The sequence below is a fragment of the Lepidochelys kempii genome, chromosome 20, assembly GCF_965140265.1.
Source record: "Lepidochelys kempii isolate rLepKem1 chromosome 20, rLepKem1.hap2, whole genome shotgun sequence".
Lineage (NCBI taxonomy): Eukaryota > Metazoa > Chordata > Testudines > Cheloniidae > Lepidochelys > Lepidochelys kempii.
Genome location: NC_133275.1, coordinates 3,925,300 through 3,949,930, shown reverse-complemented (window position 1 = coordinate 3,949,930; position 24,631 = coordinate 3,925,300). Strand labels below are relative to the sequence as shown.

At 60.5% G+C, this 24,631-nt stretch overlaps 1 protein-coding gene across 1 annotated transcript; it reads right to left on the bottom strand.

Annotated features, from left to right (window-relative positions):
- Positions 1-849: 849 nt before the first annotated feature.
- MARCHF9 (membrane associated ring-CH-type finger 9) lies at positions 850-23,227 on the bottom strand. Its single transcript, XM_073319121.1, has 4 exons — positions 21,964-23,227; positions 12,103-12,258; positions 11,143-11,335; positions 850-1,787 (listed from the first exon to the last, which is right to left on the bottom strand). The coding sequence occupies exons 1-4, from the start codon at positions 22,336-22,338 to the stop codon at positions 1,456-1,458; spliced, it is 1,056 nt and encodes a 351-aa protein (XP_073175222.1). The 5' UTR covers positions 22,339-23,227; the 3' UTR covers positions 850-1,455.
- Between the last annotated feature and the right edge of the window lie 1,404 nt (positions 23,228-24,631).

The following is a 24,631-nucleotide window of genomic DNA, read 5'->3' as shown; positions in this document are numbered from 1 at the left end:
CTGAACCGGGGTTTTATGTTTCAGGCCTTTTGAGGCTCCCGCAGCGAGATCTGGGTGGCAGCCCAGGCTCCCCTCTGTCTGGGACCATGCCCAGAAAGCATTTAACCCCCGCAGGTCCAGAGAGCCTGCGGACGCTGCTGGGGAAGAGCCGCAAATTCCTCCCCGTGGAGTCCCTCCTCCCCCCAGTCCTGTTGCAGAGAACAGAAGCAAACCCCATGGCAGCAGCTATAGGGTGGGGAAATCTCCCCCCCCCGCACAAACCAGTGCCCCTCCCTCTGCCCCCCCCACAAATCCCACCCTGCAACACTCCCCGAGGAGGTTAGCTTTTGAAAGCAATGATTGCAAAGATTATCAACCGACAGGGCTCACATGGTACCCACCAGTGTCTGAACCCCACCCACGCTATCATGGTTTATCCTCACAACACCCCTGTGAGGTAGGGCCAGGCTGTTTTCCCCATTGTCCAGATGGGAAACTGCAGCCCTGAGAAGTCACCCATCGTCTGTGGCAAAGGTCCCTCAAGAACCAAGCCAGTGCTGTAACCACTGGGCCGTCCTTCCTCCCAGCGATCTGGCCAATTCCTTCTTAAAGTCAAGTCCAGGACAGGCAAAGGCCACCTTTCCCCTCCTCCCAGAGCCGAGCTGAACATAAACCAGGGTGGGGCTTGCAAGGGACGAGACAAGACAGACTTCTTGAGGACTGTTTGACAGCAATGCCCCCACCCCTGCACATCCTGGGGCTGAGCCCTTACGGCCCCCCTCTCCCCCATCAAGAATTCCCAGTTGGCAGGATTAAGGATTTTAAAGAAAGAGAGAGAGAGAGAGATGGCTTTGTAGCCGACCATTTGCATATAAATGATTCTTTATCCTCCCACGACAGGAGAGAAGGGAAAGGGGAGACAGATTCTCATGCATTAAATTAAAGATGAAATGTACAGGTATCTTATTGCCGGATCCCATTTTGCTTTAGAAACGTGTTTATTGCACCTTATTTGAGGGGACGAGGAGTTCAGAGCCTTTCCAGCTGACGTCCCCGGGGTGGAGACTTGTGTCAGGGTGGGCGGGGAGTTGGGGCTGGGGAGGGTTGATTGGATTTTTGTTTGACCGATGATGAGGTAAGCACGTTCCTTCTTGGCCCCCTGAATCTGTCGTCGCTGGGGGGGGGGGTTGATAACAATCTTCTCCCATTCCCCAAATCAGGGAAGGGTTGCAAGGGAAGCCAGCAGGAAGGGGCCAGCCCGGTCCCTTCCCCCGCGGGAATTTTCACATTGATGGGAGGTTAGCCGGGTGCGGGCCGAGACGCGGAGAGGGCAGCCTCCAGAGTAGGAAGATGAGGTGGAAACAGTGGGGCAGAGACTGCTGGCATGCGCCCTTCCCTGGGATGCAGCCCTCCCGCAGGAGCGGCTCTCCGGGGCGTTCCTCGCGCCAGCCCCCCGCGTCCGCCGGCCACGCGGCGTTATACAGTTGTCACTCTCATGACCACCTCCCGGCCGGAGCTGGAGCCGACCCGGTGCTCATTCGGCCGCAGGTGACTGAGGATGTGCAAGATGGTGTAGCCACAGTGACGGTTCAAAATCGTTCTAACCCGCTGACCCCGCCGGGGGTTCCTTTCGCTCCCGGAGGAGGGGTTCGTCCGTGAATTCCTGCCCCCGGCCTTGGCCGCCCCGCTGCCAACGGGCTCCCCCAGGTCCTTGGCCTTGTCGTAGTTCAGCACCTTCCACTGCTGGTTCACTGCCTGCCACCGCTTGAATATTCGATACACCGAGGAGCCCTCGTGAATGATCAGCCCTAAGGGAGAGAAGTTGGGGAGGGGAGAGAAGAGGTGAGACCCTCTGGGGCAGGCAGCCAAACAGGTCCCTCGGGATGGTGGTTGGGCAGGGCTTGGAACTCACTCATGCCAATGTGGCTCTGGAAAATGTGCCCAGGCCCGACTATTTGGATCCCTTAATTCCCTTCAGGTTCCATGGACAACTGCAGGCTTCTGGGGGAGGGCATGGGGAGGCCTGGTGTTTGGGAGGGGAAGGCTGGGCGGGGGGGCTGGTTGCAGATGGGGCCTAGATTGAGAGGTGTGACCCCTTGAAGGCCAGCACTACTTTGGGGTTAGGCCCGTCGCCATAGAATCATAGAATCTCAGGGTTGGAAGGGACCTCAGGAAGTCATCTAGTCCAGCCCCCTGCTCAAAGCAGGACCAACTCCAACTAAATCATCCCAGCCAAGGCTTTGTCAAGCCGGGCCTTAAAAACCTCTAAGGAAGGAGATTCCACCTCCCTAGGGAACTCATTCCAGTGCTTCACCGCCCTCCTAGTGAAATAGTGTTTCCTAATATCGAACCTAGACCTCCCCCACTGCAACTCGAGACCATTGCTCCTTGTTCTGTCATCTGCCACCACTGAAAACAGCCGAGCTGCATCCTCTTTGGACTCCCCTTCAGGTAGTTGAAAGCAGCTATCAAATCCCCCCTCACTCTTCTCTTCTGCAGACTAAATAACCCCAGTTCCCTCAGCCTCTCCTCGTAAGCCATGTGCCCGAGCCCCCTAATCATTTTCGTTGCCCTCCGCTGGGCTCTCTCCAATTTGTCAACATCCCTTCTGTAGTGGGGGGACCAAAACTGGATGCAATACTCCAGGTGGGGCCTCACCGATGTGACGATGTGACTCAGCAGGGAGGGGGGAGTGTTGACCTGGGAATGTGCCCTGGGGATGGGAGACCTGAGAGCCTGTCACCTGAGCCAGGAGGGGGAGGGGGAGGTGACACCTCCGCCCAGGAATGTGAACAGAGGCTGCAGCAGGGAACCTGCTGGGTGGGTTTAGTTTCAGTTTGGGGCTGGGTGGAGGAACACAGGGAACCCCAGGGCTGGGGTCTAAGCTCCCTGCTCCCCCAGAAGGACGTGATTGAGGGGTCCTGGTTGTACCCACAAGCTCTGTTTGGGACTGTTCCTGTTGTCCAATAAACCTTCTGTTTTACTGGCTGGCTGAGAGTCTCAGTGGATCCCAGGAAGAGGGGTGCAGGGCCTGGACTCCCCCACACTCCGTGACAACTGGTGGCAGCGGTGGGATGTACTGCACCCCGTGAACGGCGCTTCCTGCAGTAAGTGACTGGGGAGCAGTAAAACGAAGGGGAATTGACGGGGACCAGGCGTGCTGAAGATTCAGAGAGAGACGGTTTCGGGGGGCGGTTAACCCCTGGGAATGTGTGACCAGAGAGAAAGACTTTTGCAGTAACAGGGTCCCCCAGGGGATTGCAGCGAGCGGTCCCAGGGGCGGAGGAGTCTGCAGCTCGACCCTGGCAAAGAGTCGGTGACCTCAAGAAGGACGGGCACACGAGGGGCTTTTCCTGGAAACCGTGGGAAGCTGCCCGGCCTGCGAGTGGCCAGCAGGGAGATGTACGCTAAACGCCTTAAGAGCGACCTGGTGGAGCTGTGCAGGCAGAGGGGGCTGCGCTTCGGGAGGTCCACCAAGGAACAGCTGATTGCCCAGCTGGAGGAGAGGGATCGCTTGGATGACCCGATCCCTGTCCCTGAGGGAAGCTGCCCGGGGGACGCAGCGTGGGCCCTGGGGCCTGACCGGGCTGGGAGGGGTCAGACTGCTGCTGAGGACATCCCGAGACCCTTCCTACCTATGTCCGGGGGAGGGGTTGGGGGAAGCCCAGCGAATACCGAGGGCACCCTGACCCCGGCACCCAGCAGGGGATCCTCCCGGCGGAGCTCCCCATCCCTGGAGCGGAGGCGGCTGGAATGGGAGAGGGAGATGAAAATGAGGGAGCTGGAGGATCATGAAAAACAACGTCAACATGAGGAGAAACAACGTCAACATGAGCAGGAGGAGAAGGAGAAACAACGTCAACATGAGCAGGAGGAGAAGGAGAAACAACGTCAACATGAGCAGGAGGAGAAGGAGAGGGAGCGTCAGGAGAAGGAGAGGGAGCGTCAGGAGAAGGAGAAACAAAGACAGCATGAACTGGAGCTGGCCAGGCTGAGGAGCAGTGGGACCCCGGCTGCGGTGAGTGAGGGGGGACCCAAGACGGCAAGGAACTTTGATAAGTGCTTCCTGGCCCAGCGGAAGGAGGGGGAGGACATGGATAGCTTCCTGACGGCCTTTGAGAATGCCTGTGAGCTGCACAGGGTTGACCCTGCAGACAGGCTCCAGTTTCTCACCCCCTTACTGGACCCCAAAGCCGTGGAGGTGTACAGCCGAATGACAGGGCCGGAGGCAGGGGACTATGAACTGTTCAAGCAGGCCCTGCTCCGTGAGTTTGGGCTGACCCCCGAGATGTACCGGAGAAGGTTCCGGAGTCAGCGTAAAACGCCTGAGGTCACCTACCTACAACTGGCCAACCGGATGCAGGGATGTGCCCGCAAGTGGACAGCTGGGGCCCGAGCTAAAGAGGACCTGCTGGACCTAATCGTACTGGAGCAGCTGTATGAACAGTGCCCTTCCGACCTGAGGCTGTGGTTGGTGGACAAAAAGCTCGAGAACCCCCAGCACGCAGGGCAGCTGGCCGACGAGTTTGTGAACAGTCGGTCAGGGGGTAGCCGGGAGGAGCCCCAAAAGAACAGGCCCCCCCCGATGCAGAGAGAGAGTCACCAGGGGGCCTCCCAGCGGGGAAATAGGGAGAACCCCCTCCCAAGGGGAACGCCTGGCGTCGGGCCCCTCCGACCTGCTCGAGGGGACCAACGTGACCTGAGCTGCTATCACTGTGGCCAGAGAGGCCACGTACGGTCCCAGTGCCCCGGGCTCAGGGACAGACTGAGCAGACCCAACCTACCCAGGGTTAACTGGGTAGGGACCCAGCTGGACGAGGGGCAGACGACCCAGGAAAGGGGGCCTACCAGTTTACCACCTGCCCCGGAGGGAAGAGTACCCCAGGCCAGCTCCACCAGAGGGCTGGAGGCTCTGGACTCAGGGTGCTCAGTTTACAGGGTGGGCGCGGGGCTGTCCCTCCGGAGAGAGTGCCTTGTTCCCCTGGAGGTGGATGGGAGGAAGGTCAATGGATACTGGGATACGGGCGCGGAGGTGACGCTGGCCCGGCCCGAGGTGGTGGCCCCAGATCGGGTGGTGCCCAACACCTATCTGACCCTGACAGGGGTGGGCGGGACCCCATTTAAGGTGCCCGTGGCAAGGGTACACCTGAAATGGGGGGCCAAGGAGGGCCCCAAGGATGTGGGGGTACACCACCATTTGCCCACTGAAGTTTTGATGGGGGGAGACCTAGAGGACTGGCCAAGCAAGCCCCAGGCCGCCCTGGTTGTGACGCGTAGCCAGAGCCGGCGAGGGGCACTGCGCCCTGACCTCGGGGAGGGTATCACACCGGAGGCGCAGGACCCTACCCTGGTGGGGAGGGAGGGCCGAGGGGCACGGCTTAGAGAGGCGGAGGCCTCAGACCTGGCCAGCGAGAGGGAACCGGGCCCCGTCCCTGCCCCAGCTGCTGAGTTCCAGGCCGAGTTGAGGAAAGACCCCTCCTTGCGGAAGCTCAGGGACCTGGCCGACCTCAGGGTGGTACGGACCATGAGGAGAGGCTGCCAGGAGAGGTTCCTGTGGGAGAAGGGGTTCCTGTACCGAGAATGGGCTCCCACAAGGGAAGTAGAGTCCTGTGGGATCAGGAGGCAGCTGGTGGTCCCCCAGAAGTATCGCCGCAGGCTCCTGCACCTGGCCCATGACATCCCCCTCGCAGGGCACCAGGGAATCCGGCGCACCCGGCAGAGGTTGCTACAGAACGTTTACTGGCCCGGGGTCTTTACCACGGTCCGGCAGTATTGCCGATCCTGTGACCCCTGTCAGAGGGTGGGGAAGGCCCGGGACAAGGGGAAAGCGGCTTTGAGACCTTTGCCCATCATAGAGGAGCCTTTCCAGAAGGTGGCCATGGACATCGTGGGGCCTCTCAGCAAGACGACCCGGTCGGGGAAGAAATACATTCTGGTGGTGGTAGATTTTGCCACCCGCTACCCCGAGGCAGTGCCCTTAGCTTCCATTGAAGCAGACACCGTGGCCGATGCGCTCCTGACCATTTTCAGCCGAGTGGGGTTCCCCAAGGAAGTCTTGACAGACCAAGGCTCCAACTTCATGTCGGCCCTGCTCCGGTGCTTGTGGGAGAAATGTGGGGTCCGGCACGACTGGGCCTCAGCGTATCACCCCCAGTCCAATGGGCTGGTGGAGAGGTTTAACGGGACGCTAAAGATGATGCTGAAAACCTTTATGAACCAGCACCCGCAGGACTGGGACAAGTACTTACCTCACCTGCTGTTCGCATACAGGGAGGTGCCCCAGGAGTCTACCGGATTTTCGCCTTTCGAACTGTTATATGGCAGGAGGGTGAGGGGCCCCCTGGACCTGATGAGAGACGAATGGGAGGGGAAGGCCACTCCCGATGGAGAGTCAGTGGTGGAGTATGTCCTGATCTTCCGAGAGAGACTGGCTGAACTCATGGGCCTGGCCAGGGAGAATCTGGCCAGAGCCCAGAGGAAGCAGAAGGTCTGGTATGACCGCACGGCACGGGCCCGTGCCTACGCCACCGGGGATCAGGTGATGGTTCTCATCCCAGTGAGAAAGAACAAACTACAGGCCGCCTGGGAGGGCCCTTTCAAGGTCGTCAAGCAGCTCAATGAGGTAAACTATGTGGTGGAGCTGTCAAACCGGGCGCACCACCGCCGGGTGTACCATGTGAATATGATGAAGCCATATTATGCCAGGGGGAATGTGGTGTTGGCCGTGTGTGGACAGTGGGAAGAGCAGGGAGATGACCCTTTAGTAGATCTATTCCCTGGGACCAGAGCTGGTTTCCCCCTGGAAACAATTCCCCTCTCGGATCAGCTAACCCCTGCCCAGCAAGCTGAGGTCAGGGAGGTGCTGCATCCGTACCGACAGCTGTTTTCCAACCAGCCTGGACGCACTAATCTGACTGTCCACCGGGTGCAGACAGGGTCACACCCGCCGATAAGATGCTCCCCCTTCCGAGTCACAGGGAAAACTGCTCAGGACCTGGAAAGAGAGGTCCGGGACATGCTGGCTTTGGGGGTGATCCAGCCATCTGCCAGCCCTTGGGCCTCGCCGGTGGTGCTGGTCCCCAAAAAGGACGGGTCGGTCCGGTTCTGTGTGGACTATCGGAAGCTCAATGCCATCACTGTATCTGATGCCTACCCCATGCCCAGGCCGGACGAGCTCCTAGACAAGCTGGGAGGAGCTCGGTACCTCACCACCATGGACCTTACAAAGGGCTACTGGCAAGTGCCGCTGGATGCAGATGCCCGACTGAAATCGGCCTTTATCACCCCTCTGGGGCTCTATGAGTTCCTGACCCTGCCTTTCGGCCTCAAGGGAGCGCCGGCCACCTTCCAGCGCCTAGTGGACCAGCTCCTGAGGGGGATGGAGAGTTTTGCCGTGGCGTATATTGATGACATCTGTGTCTTTAGCCAGACCTGGGAGGACCACGTGTCCCAGGTTAGACAAGTGCTGGACCGACTCCAGGGGGCTGGGCTGACTGTAAAAGCGGAGAAGTGCAAGGTGGGGATGGCGGAAGTATCTTACCTGGGCCATCGGGTGGGGAGCGGCCGCCTAAAGCCGGAACCAGCCAAGGTGGAGGTGATCAGAGACTGGCCCGCTCCCCACACCAAAAAGCAGGTCCAAGCCTTTATTGGGATGGCAGGATACTACCGAAGATTTGTGCCCCACTTTAGCGCCATCGCCACCCCCATCACGGAGCTATGCAAGAAGGGGAAGCCAGACAAGGTGGTCTGGACCGAGCAGTGCCAGGAGGCTTTCCGGGCGCTGAAGGAGGCTCTGGTCAGTGGCCCAGTTCTGGCAAACCCAGACTTTGACAAGCCCTTTGTGGTGTTCACCGACGCCTCAGACACGGGACTGGGGGCGGTCTTAATGCAGGAGGATGAAAAGGGGGAGAGACACCCCATCGTGTACCTGAGCAAGAAGTTGCTACCCCGGGAGCAACACTACGCGGCCATCGAGAAGGAGTGCCTGGCCATGGTGTGGGCCCTCAAGAAACTAGAGCCCTATCTCTTCGGGCGACACTTCACTGTCTACACCGACCACTCTCCCCTGACCTGGCTGCACCAGATGAAAGGAGCCAACGCCAAGCTCCTGAGATGGAGCCTGCTCCTGCAGGATTACGACATGGACGTGGTCCACGTGAAGGGAAGTGCCAACCTGATAGCGGATGCGCTGTCCCGGAGAGGGGGCCCCGAACTTCCCCAGGTCACTGGTCAGCGTGACCCCGCTCAGTTCAGTCTCGAAGGGGGGAGAGATGTGACGATGTGACTCAGCAGGGAGGGGGGAGTGTTGACCTGGGAATGTGCCCTGGGGATGGGAGACCTGAGAGCCTGTCACCTGAGCCAGGAGGGGGAGGGGGAGGTGACACCTCCGCCCAGGAATGTGAACAGAGGCTGCAGCAGGGAACCTGCTGGGTGGGTTTAGTTTCAGTTTGGGGCTGGGTGGAGGAACACAGGGAACCCCAGGGCTGGGGTCTAAGCTCCCTGCTCCCCCAGAAGGACGTGATTGAGGGGTCCTGGTTGTACCCACAAGCTCTGTTTGGGACTGTTCCTGTTGTCCAATAAACCTTCTGTTTTACTGGCTGGCTGAGAGTCTCAGTGGATCCCAGGAAGAGGGGTGCAGGGCCTGGACTCCCCCACACTCCGTGACAACCAGTGCCGAATAAAAAGAGGGGAATAATCACTTGCCTCCATCTGCTGGCAATGCTCCTACTAATGCAGCCCAATATGCGGTTAGCCTTCTTGGCAACGAGGGCACACTGCTGACACAGCCATGGCATGTCTCGCTTAAATGTGCACAGGCCTGACCCAGTGGCTGGGCTCAGAAAAGGGGCAAGGTCCTTCAATTTGAGCCCTGCTTGGCCTGGGTGGGCATATTGCTCCCATGACGGGAGTCCCTGTGACTGAACGGGCCCTTGGGCATGGTGGGCGTGTGGGTACCCTGCCCTGTTTCCGTGCAGAGACCTCCCCCCTGCCAAGGGCCAGGAGTGTGAGCACCAAGCCAGCCAGGGCAAGGTGGTTCCACCGAGCCCCCAAGCCCGGGACCTGGTCGGAACGGAGAAGCCGTGGCTTTGGAGCCGAGGGCTTGGAGAGTCACGGAGGCCCTGGATCTGAGCCTTTTATCACTGCAGGCTGGTTTGTTATTGTCGGGCTACCCAGGAGCGTTGGGGCTCTGTGTACTGGCTTATTATCGCAGGGTCTCCAGTGCGGGAGTCTGCACCCATTGGTCTGTTACTGTAGGGTTTTTAATAAGTGCTGAGTCTCCATACGCATGCTGGTTCGGTTTTGCAGGGCTGCTCATGAATGCTGGGGCTGTGCTTTCCGGTTCGTGATGGCAGGATCGGTAACGAGCAGAGACCTCGGGACTGGCTGCCAGAATCCCTCCCTGGTGCTCCATGACCCAAGTGGAGCGAGCGCCCACAAGGGGGCTGGTTCTCCACTTCCCTGCGTGCTGCGCAGCGATTCACACCACCCACACCACAACAGCATTTGACACTGGCTGTGCCCTTGTGTGTCACACGAGGACCCGGGCAATGGAGAAACAGGCCCTGGGCTTGGGAGGCTGTGGACACACGTCCTTCAGCCAGCAGACCTGGCTACTACTAATTAGTCACGTCACCTCCTCGCAGATCAGAAGGCGAACAAGGGCTTTCCATCTCAGCAATCTGAGACCCTCCTTCGTACGCTACCACTGCCCGTCCGGGTGACCTTGGGCATGTCCCTGCCTCAGTTTCTCTTGCCACCCATTGTCCATGTAGATTGTAAGTTCTTTAGATCTCTCTCTTGCTACATAGATGTACAGCGCCTGGCACAATGGGGTCCTGATCTCAGTTGAGGCCCAAAGGCATAAAAGTAATATAAATAAATAATCGTCTCAGAATGGGCTGTCTGACTAGTCATTCTTATTTTTAATTCTACCTATTAATTATTATTCTAGCTATTAAGTGTTTTATTATATTATTAAAATATAAGTATTATTTTATTAAAATTATGTTATTAGTGTGTATTAATTATCATTCTAGTAATTTATTATGTTAATATTTTAATATTAAGTTATTGCAATATAAGTATCATGACCTATTATTATACTAGACTATTAGTCACAATTATTAGAATAATTATCAATTATTCTAGTTATTATTTTATTAGAGTATTATTAAACTATAATAATTGCGTTTTATTATTATCTCTTAATTATTATTCTACCATATTGTTCTATCTGATAATCGTTATTCCTAATTGTAACAGGACCTATTACTGTAAATTTTTCGCACGTGGGGAAGGCACCAAATACATGCGAACATTTCTAAGTAGCATTTCTCCTGTTTCACCATCACAGGATACTGCCCATTGGCTGCGAGTCCGACCTCTCGCATTTCCTAATGTGGGTACAATGGGACACACGTAGCCGCTGACTTAATCGGAAATTTACAATCCATCCCTTCATTTGCAGCTGGCGGCTCATCATTCCAGCCACAAAGCCCCAGCCAGTAATCGTCTCATCTCTGCTGCCTGCAGAGTCCATCATTGAACGCTGCTCGTCCTGAGTCCGTTATTCGCTTTTAATTAACAGGCATCATCACAATCAGGTGGGGCTTTATGGCCACTGAGGAATGCCTGGCTTGTTCGTTTACAGCACTAGCCCCTAGAGATCCCATCCAAGACGCCACTGAGCGAGGTGCTGTACACAGAAGAGCCTGTCCCTGCCCTGAGGAGCCTACAGTCTTATAGAGAAGAGGTGGGGAAACCGAGGCACAGAGCGGGGAAGTGACTTGCCCAAGGTCACCCAGCAAGGCAGTGGTAGAGCCGGGCACCGAGTCCAGTTCTCCTGAGTCCCAGGCTAGCGCTCCGTCCATGGCATCACCCTGCCCCTCATCACCCAACACCCCCCCGCCACCAGTAGGTCCCGCTTCCTAGTGCTCTGTATTCCGATGCTCCCGCCCTACCCATCACCACGGGAACCCAACGTGGTCCACCTCAGAGCCGAAGGGGGAGGCCATTGGGTAGCAGAGGGTGGGGGGATGAGGTGGATTCACCTTTCAGTTTCTGCTCTGGGTGAGCTGCCTAGCTCCAGCCAGAGGGGGTGCACGGGGGAAGCCAGGGAGCCCACGGCCGGGGTAGGGGGGACCTGACGGGCCGGGCTCTCACCTATGCAGACAATGTCCATAAAGCCGTACATGCCGTAGCAGATCTGGAAGAGCAGGTCCTGCCGCTGCCACTTGGCCGAGGGGCTGAGGGACGACCAGATGAGCCAGGAGATGCTGGCGATGAGGAAGAGGGAACCCAGGATGATGGCCGCGATCTGCACCTTCTCGATGACGGTCAGGGAAATTGCCTGCCACTGCAAGGGAAGAAGGCGCCGCGACGGGTTACTGGATCGGGTGTGGGGTGGGATCAGAGGGGGCTGGGCACTGCACGGGGCTGGGAAGAATGGGAGCTGGGGACTGTGGGGGACGGAGACCCTAGCGGCTGGGCACGGCAGGGAAATCATAGAGGCCAAGGGATCTGGTTTTGGGGGGAGGGGGCTGGAGCTGCAGTGGGTTGCGGGGAGGGAATCACAGGGGCTAGGGGACCCGGGGAAGGGAAGCTGCTGCCAGTGCACCAGGATAAAGTCAAGTCAGTGCCGAGTAGATTCTGAGGAACATTTGGATGCCGAGCAATCGATTTGCACTCCGGGGCCAGGGAGTGCTGCCTGTAGGGGCCCATCGGTTGGCGGGGGGGGGGCTGCAGGTCGGGGTTGAGGAGCATCAACGGAGCTGTGGAAAGGCTGGGATAGCCGGGGGTTGTCAGCTGGGATTTCCCCGCCCCGCCCCAGCTCATGCTCCTCTCCTGAGGCCTCAAAGTGGCGGCCGCCGAACGGGGCCCGGAGGCAGGAGCAGCCGCCTCTCTGCTCAGCACGGCTGCCGATCCCCACGCTCCTGGCGGCCAGCACCCGAACTCCGGCTCTGAGGGGCTTTCCCGTGTCTAGGAGCGCAGCGGCCCTGTATCAGTGTTGGGGCGTGTGCCTAGCTTGTGTGCACACGAGTGCGGGCCTGGGGGTCCGCGTCAGTGCGTGCCGGAAGGCGCGTGTGTCCGTGCTCCGTACCGCCGGGGCGCTCCCCCGCTCACCTGCAGGGGGTTCTTTGTGCTGATGGCTAACACCTGGTATTTGAAGTAGCAGAGCTCGCAGCTCCAGGAGCCCCTCTCGCTGATCCAGCGAATCAGGCAGGGCTGGTGCGTGCAGCGGACGGACCCGTCGCACCGGCATGGGCTCAGCAGCTCCCCCTGCAAAGCAAACAGGCCCTGGGGTTAGGAGCTGGTGGGGGCGGTGGGGGGGGGAACGCTCCCCAAGGGGATGCTGGGTAACGCCGACCCTCCCCGCTCTGCAGCCCCGGCGAGCGCCTGGCAAGAGCCACGCTCCATTAGGCCGCTAACGTTTAAACAACGGCGTATTAGCCTCGTCTGCTTGATGCGCTGACGGGGGGAGCAATTAGCATAAATATTTCATGCCTCCTGACAGGAAGCACTAACGACGCATCATGGAGACACTGGGCGAGCAGAGCCCCGGCGATTCCCCTCAGCAGGGGTCACAGGGGTCATGGCCTCCCTCCCTCTCCCCAGAAAAAAACGTAGCGATCTCGATCTCGGTCAGTTTTACAACCACAGGAAATTGGTGCTTAGATACCATGGCGATGGCAGGATAGCTAGACAGATAGTTAGATGGGGTGGATGGGGATAGATAGATAGATAGATAGATAGATAGATAGATAGATAGATAGATAGAGGGGGTGGATGGGGATAGATAGATAGATAGATAGATAGATAGATAGATAGATAGATAGAGGGGGTGTATGGGGATAGATAGATAGATAGATAGATAGATAGATAGATAGATAGATAGATAGATAGATAGATAGATAGATAGATGGGGTGGATGGGAATAGATAGGGTGGATGGGAATAGATAGATAGATAGATAGATAGATAGATAGATAGATAGATAGATAGAGGGGGTGGATGGGGATAGATAGATAGATAGATAGATAGATAGATAGATAGATAGATAGATAGATGGGTGTGTACAGAGATGGACAGATAGAAGGGGGCTGGATGGATGATGGTGTTGCCCCGTCTTTGTGTATCCCTGAGCAGGTGCCCAGCAGGGGGAGGGGTGAAGCCCCCACGATGATACTCTGAGTCCCATCAAGTTTTGCAGAAAATATTAATTTTTTTCTAACTATCCCTGTTGGGTGCAAAATCCTGGCTTGATCCTCCCGTGGCATGTGGTGGGGGGCACGGCAGCGCGATAGTGCCCCCCAGGAACCCTACCCCAGCCGCAGCTCCGCGCATGGGACTGCAGACTGCTCCCCCCAGCGGGAGCTGCAGAGGCTGGTCCGACGGTGGGACCGTCCCCAGCTGCATGGGGCTGAGAGGAGCCTGGGCTGGCTGTGCCAGGGGCTGGGGACAGTCCCTCTTCTAAGGAGAAGTGATGACAGTCTGCAAAGTGGAGAGGGGGGCTGAGAGGCGAGGAAACCCCGGGGGCTTTGCTCTGTGCTGGCAGCTGCCTTCAGCAGCAGCAGAGACGGGGTCATTGTCCTAGGAAGTCTGGGCTATGCTCTGTGCTGGGCCGGGGGGATCCCTTCCCGTCGGGGAGCGGGAGGCCGGGGCGGCTGTTCAGAGATGCAACAGCGTTACAGAGCGTCTCGGAAAAGAGCAGGCAATGTTCAGGGCAGCTGGGTGATGGGTGCTGGGCTCCCCACGCACAGCCCCTGCCATCCTAGCCCTGCCCCCCAGCTCTGCCGGAGCCCCTCAATCCCTACACGCAGCCTCCCTACCCCTCAGCCCTGCCCCCACGGCTCTGCCAATGCCCCTCAATCCTGATCCGCAGCCCCCTGGTATCCCAGCCCCACCTCTCGCCCTGTTCTGCAGGCCCGTCCCCTCGGCAGGGCTGATCCAGTGCCCTGACCCCGTCACCTCCCCTTTGCCGGGCGACTTTGGCATAGTAATGACCAGCACTTGGCTTTTCCTTCCCGCGCTTCCCGCTTGGCAGCTGGTCACAGACAGACCCCGATTGCAGCTTCCCCGGCATCCCTGCTGCCCGCGCCCCCCCTCACCGGCAGCCCCATCTCATCCCCTCCCTCTCCCTTAATTAGCGTCTTTGCTATTCTGCCAGATCGGCAGACAGTGCGGGGCTCTCCATGAGGCTCCCCTCCCCCAGCCGCTCTACCCACGGCTTTGGCCCCCCTCCCGTGCACCAGAGAACCCAGCCCAGGGCACACTGGGGGCACGGGTGTGATGGGCAATGGGTGGCGCCCGTTGTGAGGCATTCGGCTGCCTTGAGGCTCCTGCTGAGCCGGGACCCCGCAGCACAACTGCTGACACCCCTTCCCCAATGGGGAAGATAATCCAGGGACATGCAGCCTCCTCCCCATGGGAAACCCCAAGCCAGGACTCCAGCCCCCCGGACCCAGACAGTCCCCCCAAACTGAGGTACCCGGGGCGCTGCACTCAGCATGGCTCTGGACAGGCTGTGCGAACCCGGCAGAGCCCAGGCCGCAGAGGTGGGGGACAGACCCACAGACAGCGGCTGACCCAGAGGGGCCTCGGTCACTGCAACAGCTAGAGAGGGATCACCGGCCCTCCAGAGGTCCTCTCCCCGCCGGCCCCGTACCACGAGGCAGAGGACGCCCACACGCCAAGCTCGACTGGCTACCGCCTGGCGGATCACGCTCTGCCAGTTTCACGGCTGGGTGACCCCACACCGGTGCGTGCGTCCCGCCTGCCACCCTGGTTGGCTGCAGAGAGACGGACCCAGCCAGGGTAGGGGGTTCTGATCCCTGGTATAGCTCACCGGGGCCTGCTCTGGCTCCCCAAATGCCCCATCTGGCATAAAAGTCTCCCGCGCCCTTTCTCCCCAGCAGGCCCGGGGCATTTACTCCTGGCATCCAAGGAGCACCCCCTGCCATACCTGTGTGATCCCACCCAGACTCCAGCTGGGGGTTAACCAAGGCCGGGTAGGCTCGAGAGCGGTGCCCATGGCTGCACAAACCGATGTCTGCTTCGGAGGGTGCAAAGTGTTGGATTCTCGGCGCCGCCCAAAGGGCCTTCAAGAGGGTGGCAACAGCCTGGCTGGTGCCCAAGCTGGCCTGACAGCTCTGCTCACACACACCGCACCCCAGCCCCTGGCATAGGGGGGCGGCTTGGGGGCCATGGCCAAAGCGCATTGCACTCTGGGTATTCTTGGTTCCACGGGGCTGGGGAAGCAGAGCACAAATGAGAGCAGCCTTTAGGCTGCTCTAACTTGCAGCAAGGGCAGGGCCGGGCCTGAATATGGAGATAGAGAGAGGGAGGGCTCTGGTGCCACAGGTAGCTTCTGAAAGGCATTTTTTAGGCCTAATGGTCATTTATTTTTGCCCACAACATTCCAGGCACGCTGCCCTCTTTCAAGATGGCCACCCCTGCCCTTGGTTCCCAGCCCTTGACAGCCCGGGCATCCCCGAGGGCCCCTGCGACTTCTGCTCCATGCAGAGCAATAGGAGACAGCAGCCATTTCACAAGAGCACAGTTCTCGGGGGAGCTCGCCGGAGGGAAATAGCGTTCGCCCGTCACTGCTGCAGGAGAAATGAAAAACCAAACGGCCAAGAATCACCAGCAGCCCCCAGAGAACGGAGCCTCAGGTGGAGCCGGCGCCCCTGGGAGCTTTAGCCCCAGGGGGAGTTCGGACAGCCTGCGCCGGTCCATTGTTAAGGCCACGTGGGACAAACAAAATGGCGCCACGCCCCCTGCTCCGTTTCTCATGGGCGCTGTTCCTTAATGATCGCCCGACTCGCTGCAGGTTTGCTCTGGGCTCGGGGGGATCCGGGGCCGGAGTCACGGTTTTAGCGTGCAGCTCGGCTCGGCGCTCCGGAGGGAACCACCCCGGCAGGGCCAGCACCTGAGGGCTAACCAGACAGCAGGGGAATCCCCGGAGAACAGGGGCGCATCCCCTCTCCGCTCCAGGGGAACAATGGAGGACCCCCCCACATACACATCTGAGAATGTGTCTGAGTGCCCTCCACCCCCTAACCCCAGCCAGGATGGGGGTGAAGGCACCTCTAACTCAGGGCCGCTGGGCAGGGCCCCCTTGTACGTGATGCCTGGAGATGGCGCACGGGGCAGGCGGGTGGGACTGTGAGCTCCAGGAGTCCCGGACGCCGGATTGGGACAGCGACCCATCCTGGTCCCCCAGGAGCAGCCCCTGGGCCACACAGAAAATCCCACTCCCTTAATGCATAAATAAGACACAGAGCCTGGCGCGATGGGGTCCTGCCCCTCGACTGGGGTTCCTCGGTGCTACTGTAATAAACCTAATAAATAACATACAGCACCTAGCGCAATGAGGTCCTGGGCCATGTCTGAAAACCCCACTGCCTCACCCCTCCGCTGAGCACCCCACGGCCCGCCCCCTCCCCCGCTAGTCCGCTCGGCTCTTACCACGTGGCACCAGCACCCTCCTCTCCCTCCATCCCCCCTTGCCTGCCAGCTCCCACCCCAACACCTCCCCCACGCGCTGTCCCCTTTGCAGGGGAGGCTGCCCTGGGCCACCGTGGCTAAAGGCGACTGGCACCAGGGTGGGACATGGGGCAGCGAAGGATCCAGGACTGTCTGATGCTCTCGGAGTGTTTCCCCTCCTCAGGACTCGGAAAGGCGTAGGTGAACGCCTCCCAAGCCTGGGACTGTCCCTTGCCCAGCAGGTGGGCAGCGCCAGGCCCCTGGTGGGTGCCGCCAGGATACACACATTGCTCACAGCTCAGTGAGTAATTTCCTGTTATTATGGTGGCACCCCAGCGACCCCAACCAGGCTTGGGGCCCTGTCGTGCCAGGCGCTGCACAGACCCAGAGCGAGAGACAGTCCCTGGGCCCCAGGGCTCGCATTTTGAGAAGAGCAGGTGAAGGGGTAGAACAGAGTGACAGAGGCCGCAGCAGGACAGGGGATCCACACGGGAGGATACGGACCCCGAGATTAGGGTTTAGTGGCTAAAGCACAGGAGAGGGAGCCAGGACTCCTGGGTTCTCTCCCCAGCTCTGGGAAGGGAGTGGGGGGTAGCTGGTTAGCCTGGGGGGCTGGGAGCCAGGACTCCTGGGTTCAATTCCCAGTGAGTGGGGGCTAGTGGGTTAGAGCAGGGGGCCTGGAAACCAGCCTACCCCCGAGTCCTGGCATAGCCTGTGGTGATGCCTGTCCTTGGGCGATGGAGCCCGCATGGCACGTGCTGCTGGGGAATGTCTCACCCATCGCCTGGAGCCACGACAGGGCTCCAATTAAAGTGACATTTCAACGTGCACCGCCCTGGGCTGATGACTCACTCCCTGCCAGGCTCCATCCACCACAGAGAGCTGGGGAGGGGGCCCCTGGGATTTCCCCCCAACCCTTCGGGCCCTGGCCAGAACCACCCTCTGGGGCTTGGGTCTGCTTCTATCTCTGCAGCCTCCTCCCCGCCCCGTTTCACGCCTCCCACCACATCCCCCCATTTCATCGAGGGGTAAACTGAGTCACAGAGACGGGCCATGTGATCCAGGATGGCGTAGGCCTCCCTGCTCAGAGCAGGGGGTCCCACCAATGGAGCATGGAGCCCAGAGATGAGCGACAAAGACAGTTTTGGGGAGGAATTAACCTGGCTCGGCTTGGAGACAGTCGGAGGATGAACCCTAAGACTGCGAACTGGCTCTTATGGGGAAGCCCCCATGGCACGGGCAGGATGCCCTGGAGATGTAGCGACTTGTGGATGGAGAGGGGTCAGCCCTGTGCAGGGAATGGGGGCGGGGGCGAAGGGGCCGGGCCAGGAGGAGAGGAAATACCTTATCGAACTGATGGAGCTGCCTGGGGAGTCACCGCAAGGGCTGGGGCGAGAGCTCCCATGCTGGAGCCGTGGGACGCCAGATGGGGCAGGGCCCTGGTGGGTGGGGCCAGAAGGAACCTGTGGGCGCCAGGTTTGTAGAATTTTTGGTGGTGCCCAGAACGGGTCCAAGCAGAGCCGTCCCATCCATAGGACGGACCGGGGCAACCGCCCCGGGCAACACACTTTGGGGGGCCCCACACTACCAGGAGATGTGGGCTCCAGGGCAGCCTGTGGGGCCAGCGCAGGGCCTGGGGCCTGGTGGGAAGCAGGGGTGGCAAGAGGCGGGCGGGGGCTTAGGGGGAAGGGGTGGAATGGGGGTGGGGAGAAGGCAGGGCAGGGGTGGGAAGAGATGGGGCAGGTTGGGGCAGGAAGAGGCAGGTGGGGGTTTGGGGGAAGGTGAGGAATGGGGGTGGGGAGGGGGCAGGGCAGGGGTGGGAAGAGGTGGGGCGGAGCGGGAAGAAGCAGGCGTGGGCTTGGGGGAAGGGGCAGAGCAGGGGCAGGAAGAGGCGAGCAGGGCAGGCTGGGGCCGGGTCACTCGCTGCTGCTGGTGCCAGGCCCCCTGAGAACCCCCCAGGCCGCCAAGGATCCCGCGTCCCCCTGAAGCACGGGGCCCCCCATTAGCGTGGGGCCCGGGGCGTTTGCCCCGATCCGCCCTATGGACGGGACGGCTCTGAAAATATAAACCCAAACACTGGGGGAGCAGGGCCCACGTTCCTGAATATTGGTGGAGCACAGGCCCATGGGCCCATATAACTCGCCTGCCTGTGCCTGCAGGGGCTTCCCACGATCCCAATCCCCTACCCAAGAGCAGCCCGGTGCCCAGTGCTTCCCTGGCTGGGTTCTGGGCGTCCCTGCCAAGCTGCCATCCCTCCTGCCGCACCAGCTGGCCCATGTGTTTGGCCCTGGCCCGGACAGCTCCTCTCTCAGACACCAGGACCTCGGGAGGCCAGAAAGCCCAGCCTCCTTGGCGGGGACTGGGCCGTCTCGGTCACCAAGCCCAGGGCGAGCTGGCACCAATGCAACAGGCCCGGCAGCCCCTGATGAGTTGCTTTGGCTTTAGATGGGATGGAGACGTGCTGGATCTGTCCGGGGTCCAATCTCTGGTGGTGCTTGGGTGTGGGGGGGAACGGAACTCCCTGTCTCTCCCACACGTCCCCAGCCCCCCATGGTGGGACGTGTCCGCAATTACCCCCGTCCCATGTCACTGAATCACCCTCTAGGCCAGATCTATGCACCAGGCTGAACTTTAGGGAGACAGAGCCGGGGGCGGAGGGCAGAAGTTGGAGGGCCCTGTACATCCGGCTCGGCGGTCTCACTTCCAGTGCCTTGTGCCACTGGGCGCACGGGCATCCCTGCCTCTCTGTAAGTGAGTGCTCTATGCCCCCGCCCCGGCGCACGGCCCTGGCAGGCTGCAGGGGCACTGGGACTATCCAGGCGGGAGCCCCCCGCTGGAGTCTAAAGAGCCACAAGCACGGGTGTGAATGCACATCCATGTCACACGTAGGCACCTCCACACCGAGACGTGTGGGCGCACACGTGTCCAGTCGCACACGTACACCAACACGCATACGCCCACGTGTTTGCATAGGCACAGGGGGGGCCACGCATGAATGTGCGCAAAAGCGCCCCCATGTCCCCACCGGCACGTTCTGGTGTATCCAGCAAAGGCAGAGATGCAACCCGCCCTGACACACACACACGTTTACCGGTGGCGTTTACCACCCCCCGTTACGCCGATCGGCCAGGAGGGAGTTACTGGTGCATTAGCTCCAAATGACCCCAGTCAATATCCCCTCTCTCGGTACCCCCAGCCCCAGTGCAAACCCTAAATCACTCCTTAAATCTCATCTTCAAAGCCATAAAAATCCCACTGGCCTCGTTCCCTCTTCGGAGTTGCAGGGGTTAAAATGCTCCAAGGACTCCCCCAGGGAGAGGGAGGGGGTTCCCACTGGGGTTCGCCCACCCCAGATCCCCAGCCCCACTCCTTTCCTCTTTGCTCCTTGAATCTGCCCAGCTCCAGCCGGGGGGCATGGACCCACGTGCCTCGCTCTAGCCACGCCTCGGCGGTTCCTAGAAAGACTTTGCTCCCTCCCATGACTCCGTGGCCCAGGCCTGTTCAAATCCAGGAGTCCCCCTGCCCCGGGGCATCCGGCAGCACCAGGACCAGAAGAACAAGCTCTGTGCGGCTTCCATGCAGGGGAGTTGGGAGCGGTAAGTACTGCGGCCGCCTGGTCTCGAAGGGGAAGGATTAATTAACGGTTCCCAAATCCCAGCATAAATATCCCGCCTTCCTCCGGCGCAGGCAGGTCTGTGTCTGCCAAGAAATGGGGCCAACAGGTGGGGACGGAGGGAGCCTCCCGTCTACCCCATGGTTCCAACCTCCTGCTTTTCTCTCATTTCCCCTCCTCCCCCAGGCTCCCCCTGCCCGTCCAGATGAGGGGCACTCCCATCAGCTTGGCCCAGGTAGTTCAGCGCCAGGCCGGGCATCTCCCTTGTCTGCAGTCACACCCGGCTCCCCGAGGCAAGCAGCGCTTCCCCTCTGGAGTTTCAGACACCGGGTCTTAAGCGTCTCAGAGCACCCGCTGGCCAGGATCGCAGGAGATCTTGCTGGGTTAGGCCCGGACATTACTCACATGGGATACTTGCCAGGTGCCTGTGGCCAGCTGGAGATTCAGCATGGGGAGATCTCCCCTGAGGCCCCCTGCCACAGAGGACTCTGCCTAGGCCCCTCTGCTATTGGGACAAGACACTTCTGAAGCCACTACCTGCCTCTGGCCATTCAAGAGCCTCCAACTCTTCTCACAAGACTCACAGCGCCATCCCCAGCACCCCACTTCCAACGCAGGGAATTACCCTATCCCTTAGACATCCCGCTGCAGGGCCATTTCACGCATCCACCCTCACGCACTGCTCAGCGGCGGCTGCGCTCCTCCAGAGGTGGCTGCATTTTGGTTGTGGGGGGGGGGGGGGGGAGGGACTGCTGGACACCGCATGCTCTCAGGGCAGCCGGCGAGCCATCAGTACGGTGCTCCACGCCAGGCCTGCATGTGCTGAGACACAATGCTTCTCCGCCCCGGCCCCAAACAACACACCCACAAGCTAGGTATGGCTAATGCCTGGGCATTATTGTAACCCCAGTGCAGCCCCTGAAAGCTCCAGAGTGTCCTTTATCCCCCCAGGATTTCAGTGCAAGCTGCATACTCCTCCATCCCACTGATTGTACCCATCGGGACACATCCCCCCAGATGCCCAGACCCGTCCTGCCAACCCACCCCCTAAGCAGCGCTAAGTCCATCCGTGGCACCCCAAGGGTGGGTATGACCCAGTCCCGGGATCTGAGGGGGGAGCAGCGGGTGGGCTAGAGGGGACATGGCCCTGCAAGGAACCATTCTTCAAAATAAGGGACACACAGTGCCCACTAAGACCATCTTCATCTGGGCTTTGGCATTTCTTAAGAGAGCCAGGAGGACAACTCAAATACCCTCCCTGGACATCTTCACCATAACAACCCGGCTCTCTTGCCACGAGGCACAGACCCTGGCATTGCCTGGCACACAGAACCTGTCACCCTTGCCACGAGGCACAGACCCTGCCTGCCCTGCCCCTGAGAATCCCTTGGCACCCTCATCCCCTGGTATCCCTCAAACCTAGTAAACCCCCGACCCCCTCACCCCTAATAATCCTGGTAACCCCCGGCAACCCTCACCACTAGTAACCCCCAGTAACTCCCCTGACACCCCTCACCCCCAGCAACTCTCACCCCTGGTAACCCCCCTGGCAACGCTCACCACTACTAACCCCCAGTAATCCCCCTGACACCCCTCACCCCCAGCAACTCTCACCCTTAGTAACCCTTTTACACCCCTCACCCTTGTAACCCCGACACCCCTTCCCCCAGCAACCCCCCTGGCAACCCTTACTCCTAGTAACCCCCTGACACTCCTAACCCCTAGTAACCCCCGGCACCTCACCCCAGTAATCCTAGTAACCCCCTGGCACCTCATCCCTAGTAACCCCCAGTAACCTCCCTGACACCCCTCACCCCAAGTACCTCTCAGCCCTGGCAACCCCCTTCACCCCTCAGCCCTAGTAACCCCAGCGAGGCGCCGACTGACCTGCTCGGGCCCCTGGAAGCAGATCCGGCACTGCGGGGTCCTCATGCCGCTGTCCAGGCTGCTGCTGAGAGACACGGTGTCCAGGCCCCCCCCGGCTCCGGGCTGCTGGCCGGGCTGCTGGCCGGGGGGCGGCGGCCGCGGCTCCTTCTCCTCCAAGGCCAGGCTGCGGGGCCGGGGCTCGGCCACCCCCCCGTAGTACTCGGCCTCATCGTCCTGCCGGGCCGAGCAGTCGGCGAAGGGGGGCCAGCCGCAGCCGCTGCCCCCCAGCGCCCGGCTCCCCCCGGCTCCGGGCTCGGGCTCCGGGCGGCCCCGCCGCATCAGCACCAGCAGCTTCAGCTCGTTGAAGAACATGCGGATCCGGTACTTGAACATCATGTACCCCGGGCCCAGCGGCTGCAGCGCCTTGGAGAGCCGGGGCAGGGGCGAGGGGCGCCCGGGGCGAGGGGGCGCCCGGGGCGCTTAGCTCTGTCCCTGCGCGGCGCCCGCCGCATCGGGAGAAGGGGAGGAGGAGGGGGCCTGTGGGGGGGCCTCGAGGGGGCAACAAGGGGGAGAGGGGGCCGCACCGCCTGGGGGACACATCTCCGGGGGCGCCGGGACCGGGGAGCGCACTGGTGATGGAGGGGGACAGGGGACCCCGGCGGGGCAGGGAAGGGGGGCGGCCCCCCGGCCGCTTTCCTAAGGCCGGGCCGGTTCGGTGGGTGCCTGGGCCCCTCCGCCGCCCGCGTCCAGCTGCCTCCCCCGGGTCATGGTGAGCGGCGCAGCCGGAGGCCGGGACCCCCCGCCGGCGGCGAATGCGGGGACCGATCCCCCAGCGGCAAATCCAGCGGCGGCCCAAAGGGTCTTAAACCCGGGGGCCTGCGCCCCTCTCCGCCTCCTCCCCTCGGGGCGCCGGCTCCTTTGTCTGCAGGGCTCCGGGCATCTCCGCTCCTCCCGGCAGGCGCTCACCCGCCGACACGCGGGGCCCGCAGGAGCCGCATCCTGCCCGGGCGCCCAGCCCCGGGCGCCCAGCCCCGCGCCCCCCTCTCCGCGCCCCGGCTGGGGCTCGCCCTGCGCCGCGGGTATTGTCTCTCCAAAGCCGCGGCTCTGCGCGCAACAGGAGCCGCCGGGGCCGCCCGGAGCGCTCCCCCTCCTTCCGGGGGGCCAGCGCCGCCCCCCCCGCCAAGCTCCCCCTCTCCAGCCACCGCCGGGAAGGCTAGGGCGCAGGGCTGGCCATGGCCGGGGCTGGCGGTGGCTCGGGGCTGGAGAGGAGAAATATGGCTTCTTCTTCCGGTACAGCAGCGTGTTAAATAAAACATTTCGGGGGGGGGGGAGAAGCGAGGGCTGCTGCGCTACGCTGCTTGCCCCCCCCCTCCAACGTGGGGAGCACGTGGGGGGAGTCCCCGGGAAATGTGAAAGTGACCAGAGGGGGTCCCCCCGTCCGGGAAGATGGGAGCCTTCCAGACGGGGAAGGGGTGAGGAAAGGTCCCACTTTCCCCCTCTCCAGGAAGGAGGGACCGGAGCCAGGAGGAGGCAGGTGTGGGGAGCCCAGCCAGCCCACGGTTCCCCTCCCCAGCAATCCAGAAGGAGCCCTGCCGCTGCCCTCCCCAAACCTGGAGCGCAGAGTGAGTGAGTGAGGCTCTGTCTTTGTCTCTCTCCCACACACATCCAGGTCCCTGGCCGCAGCCTGGCTGGACTAGGGGAACTTTGGCTGTGAATTTCCCAGCCTGGCTACCCTCCTCCAAATCCCTCCCCAGTCAGGGCGCCTACACCAGACTCGATCAGGGTTTGGTGGCTTGGCTGTGAGCAGGTCACCTTATCCACTAATGTCCCATCGATTTCTTTGTGCCCCCTCCGCCCCCGTCTGTGTCATAGGATTGACCGAGACCCCATTGTGCTAGGAGCATCTCCCAGCTCCCTGGCTGGCCCCCTAAGCGCTGGACCACCCAGGCAGGGCACAAAGGTCTGCCCACATGGCACTGGGCCTAATTTTGGTGGCCTCTGGCTGCATGCCGAGCTGTCATTCTTTCAGAAGCTCTGGTGAGCAGTCGAGGAACCCAGTGAGCAAAGCAACCTGTGGAACTCATTGCCAGAGGATGCTGAGTGAAGGCCAAAAGTATAAGAGGGTTCAAAAAAGAATTAGATAAGTGGATGGAGGATAGGTCCCTCAATGGCTATTAGCCAAGATGGGCAGGGATGCAACCTCACGCTCTTGGTGTCCCTAAGCCTCTGATGAGCACAAGCTGGGGCTGGATGACAGGGGAGGGATTACTTGATAATTGCCCTGTTTTGTTCATTCCCGCTGAAGCATCTGGCACTGGCCACTGTCGGAAGACAGGATAGTGGGCTAGATGGACCACGGGTCAGACCCAATCTGGCCGTTCTCATATTCACATTTGTGCTGAGCAGCGTGGCTAGCCATACGTCTCCAAACACCATGGGTCAGGCCCCAAAATCGTGAGATTGGCTTAGAAATCATGAGATTGTTTTAAAAACTAGTCAGTTTGGGTTTCTTTTTAGTTTTCTTCGGGGTTTCTGAGCCTTTAGGGTCACACTCGGGGCAGGTTTTCAGGCCGCCCTTTTTCAAATACGAAAGCTGGGATTCTCGTGTGAGTGTCTGGCTCCAGGAGCTGGGACTTCAAGAAAAATCCCCAATATTGCAAGACTCGCAATCAAAACACAGCAATTGCCA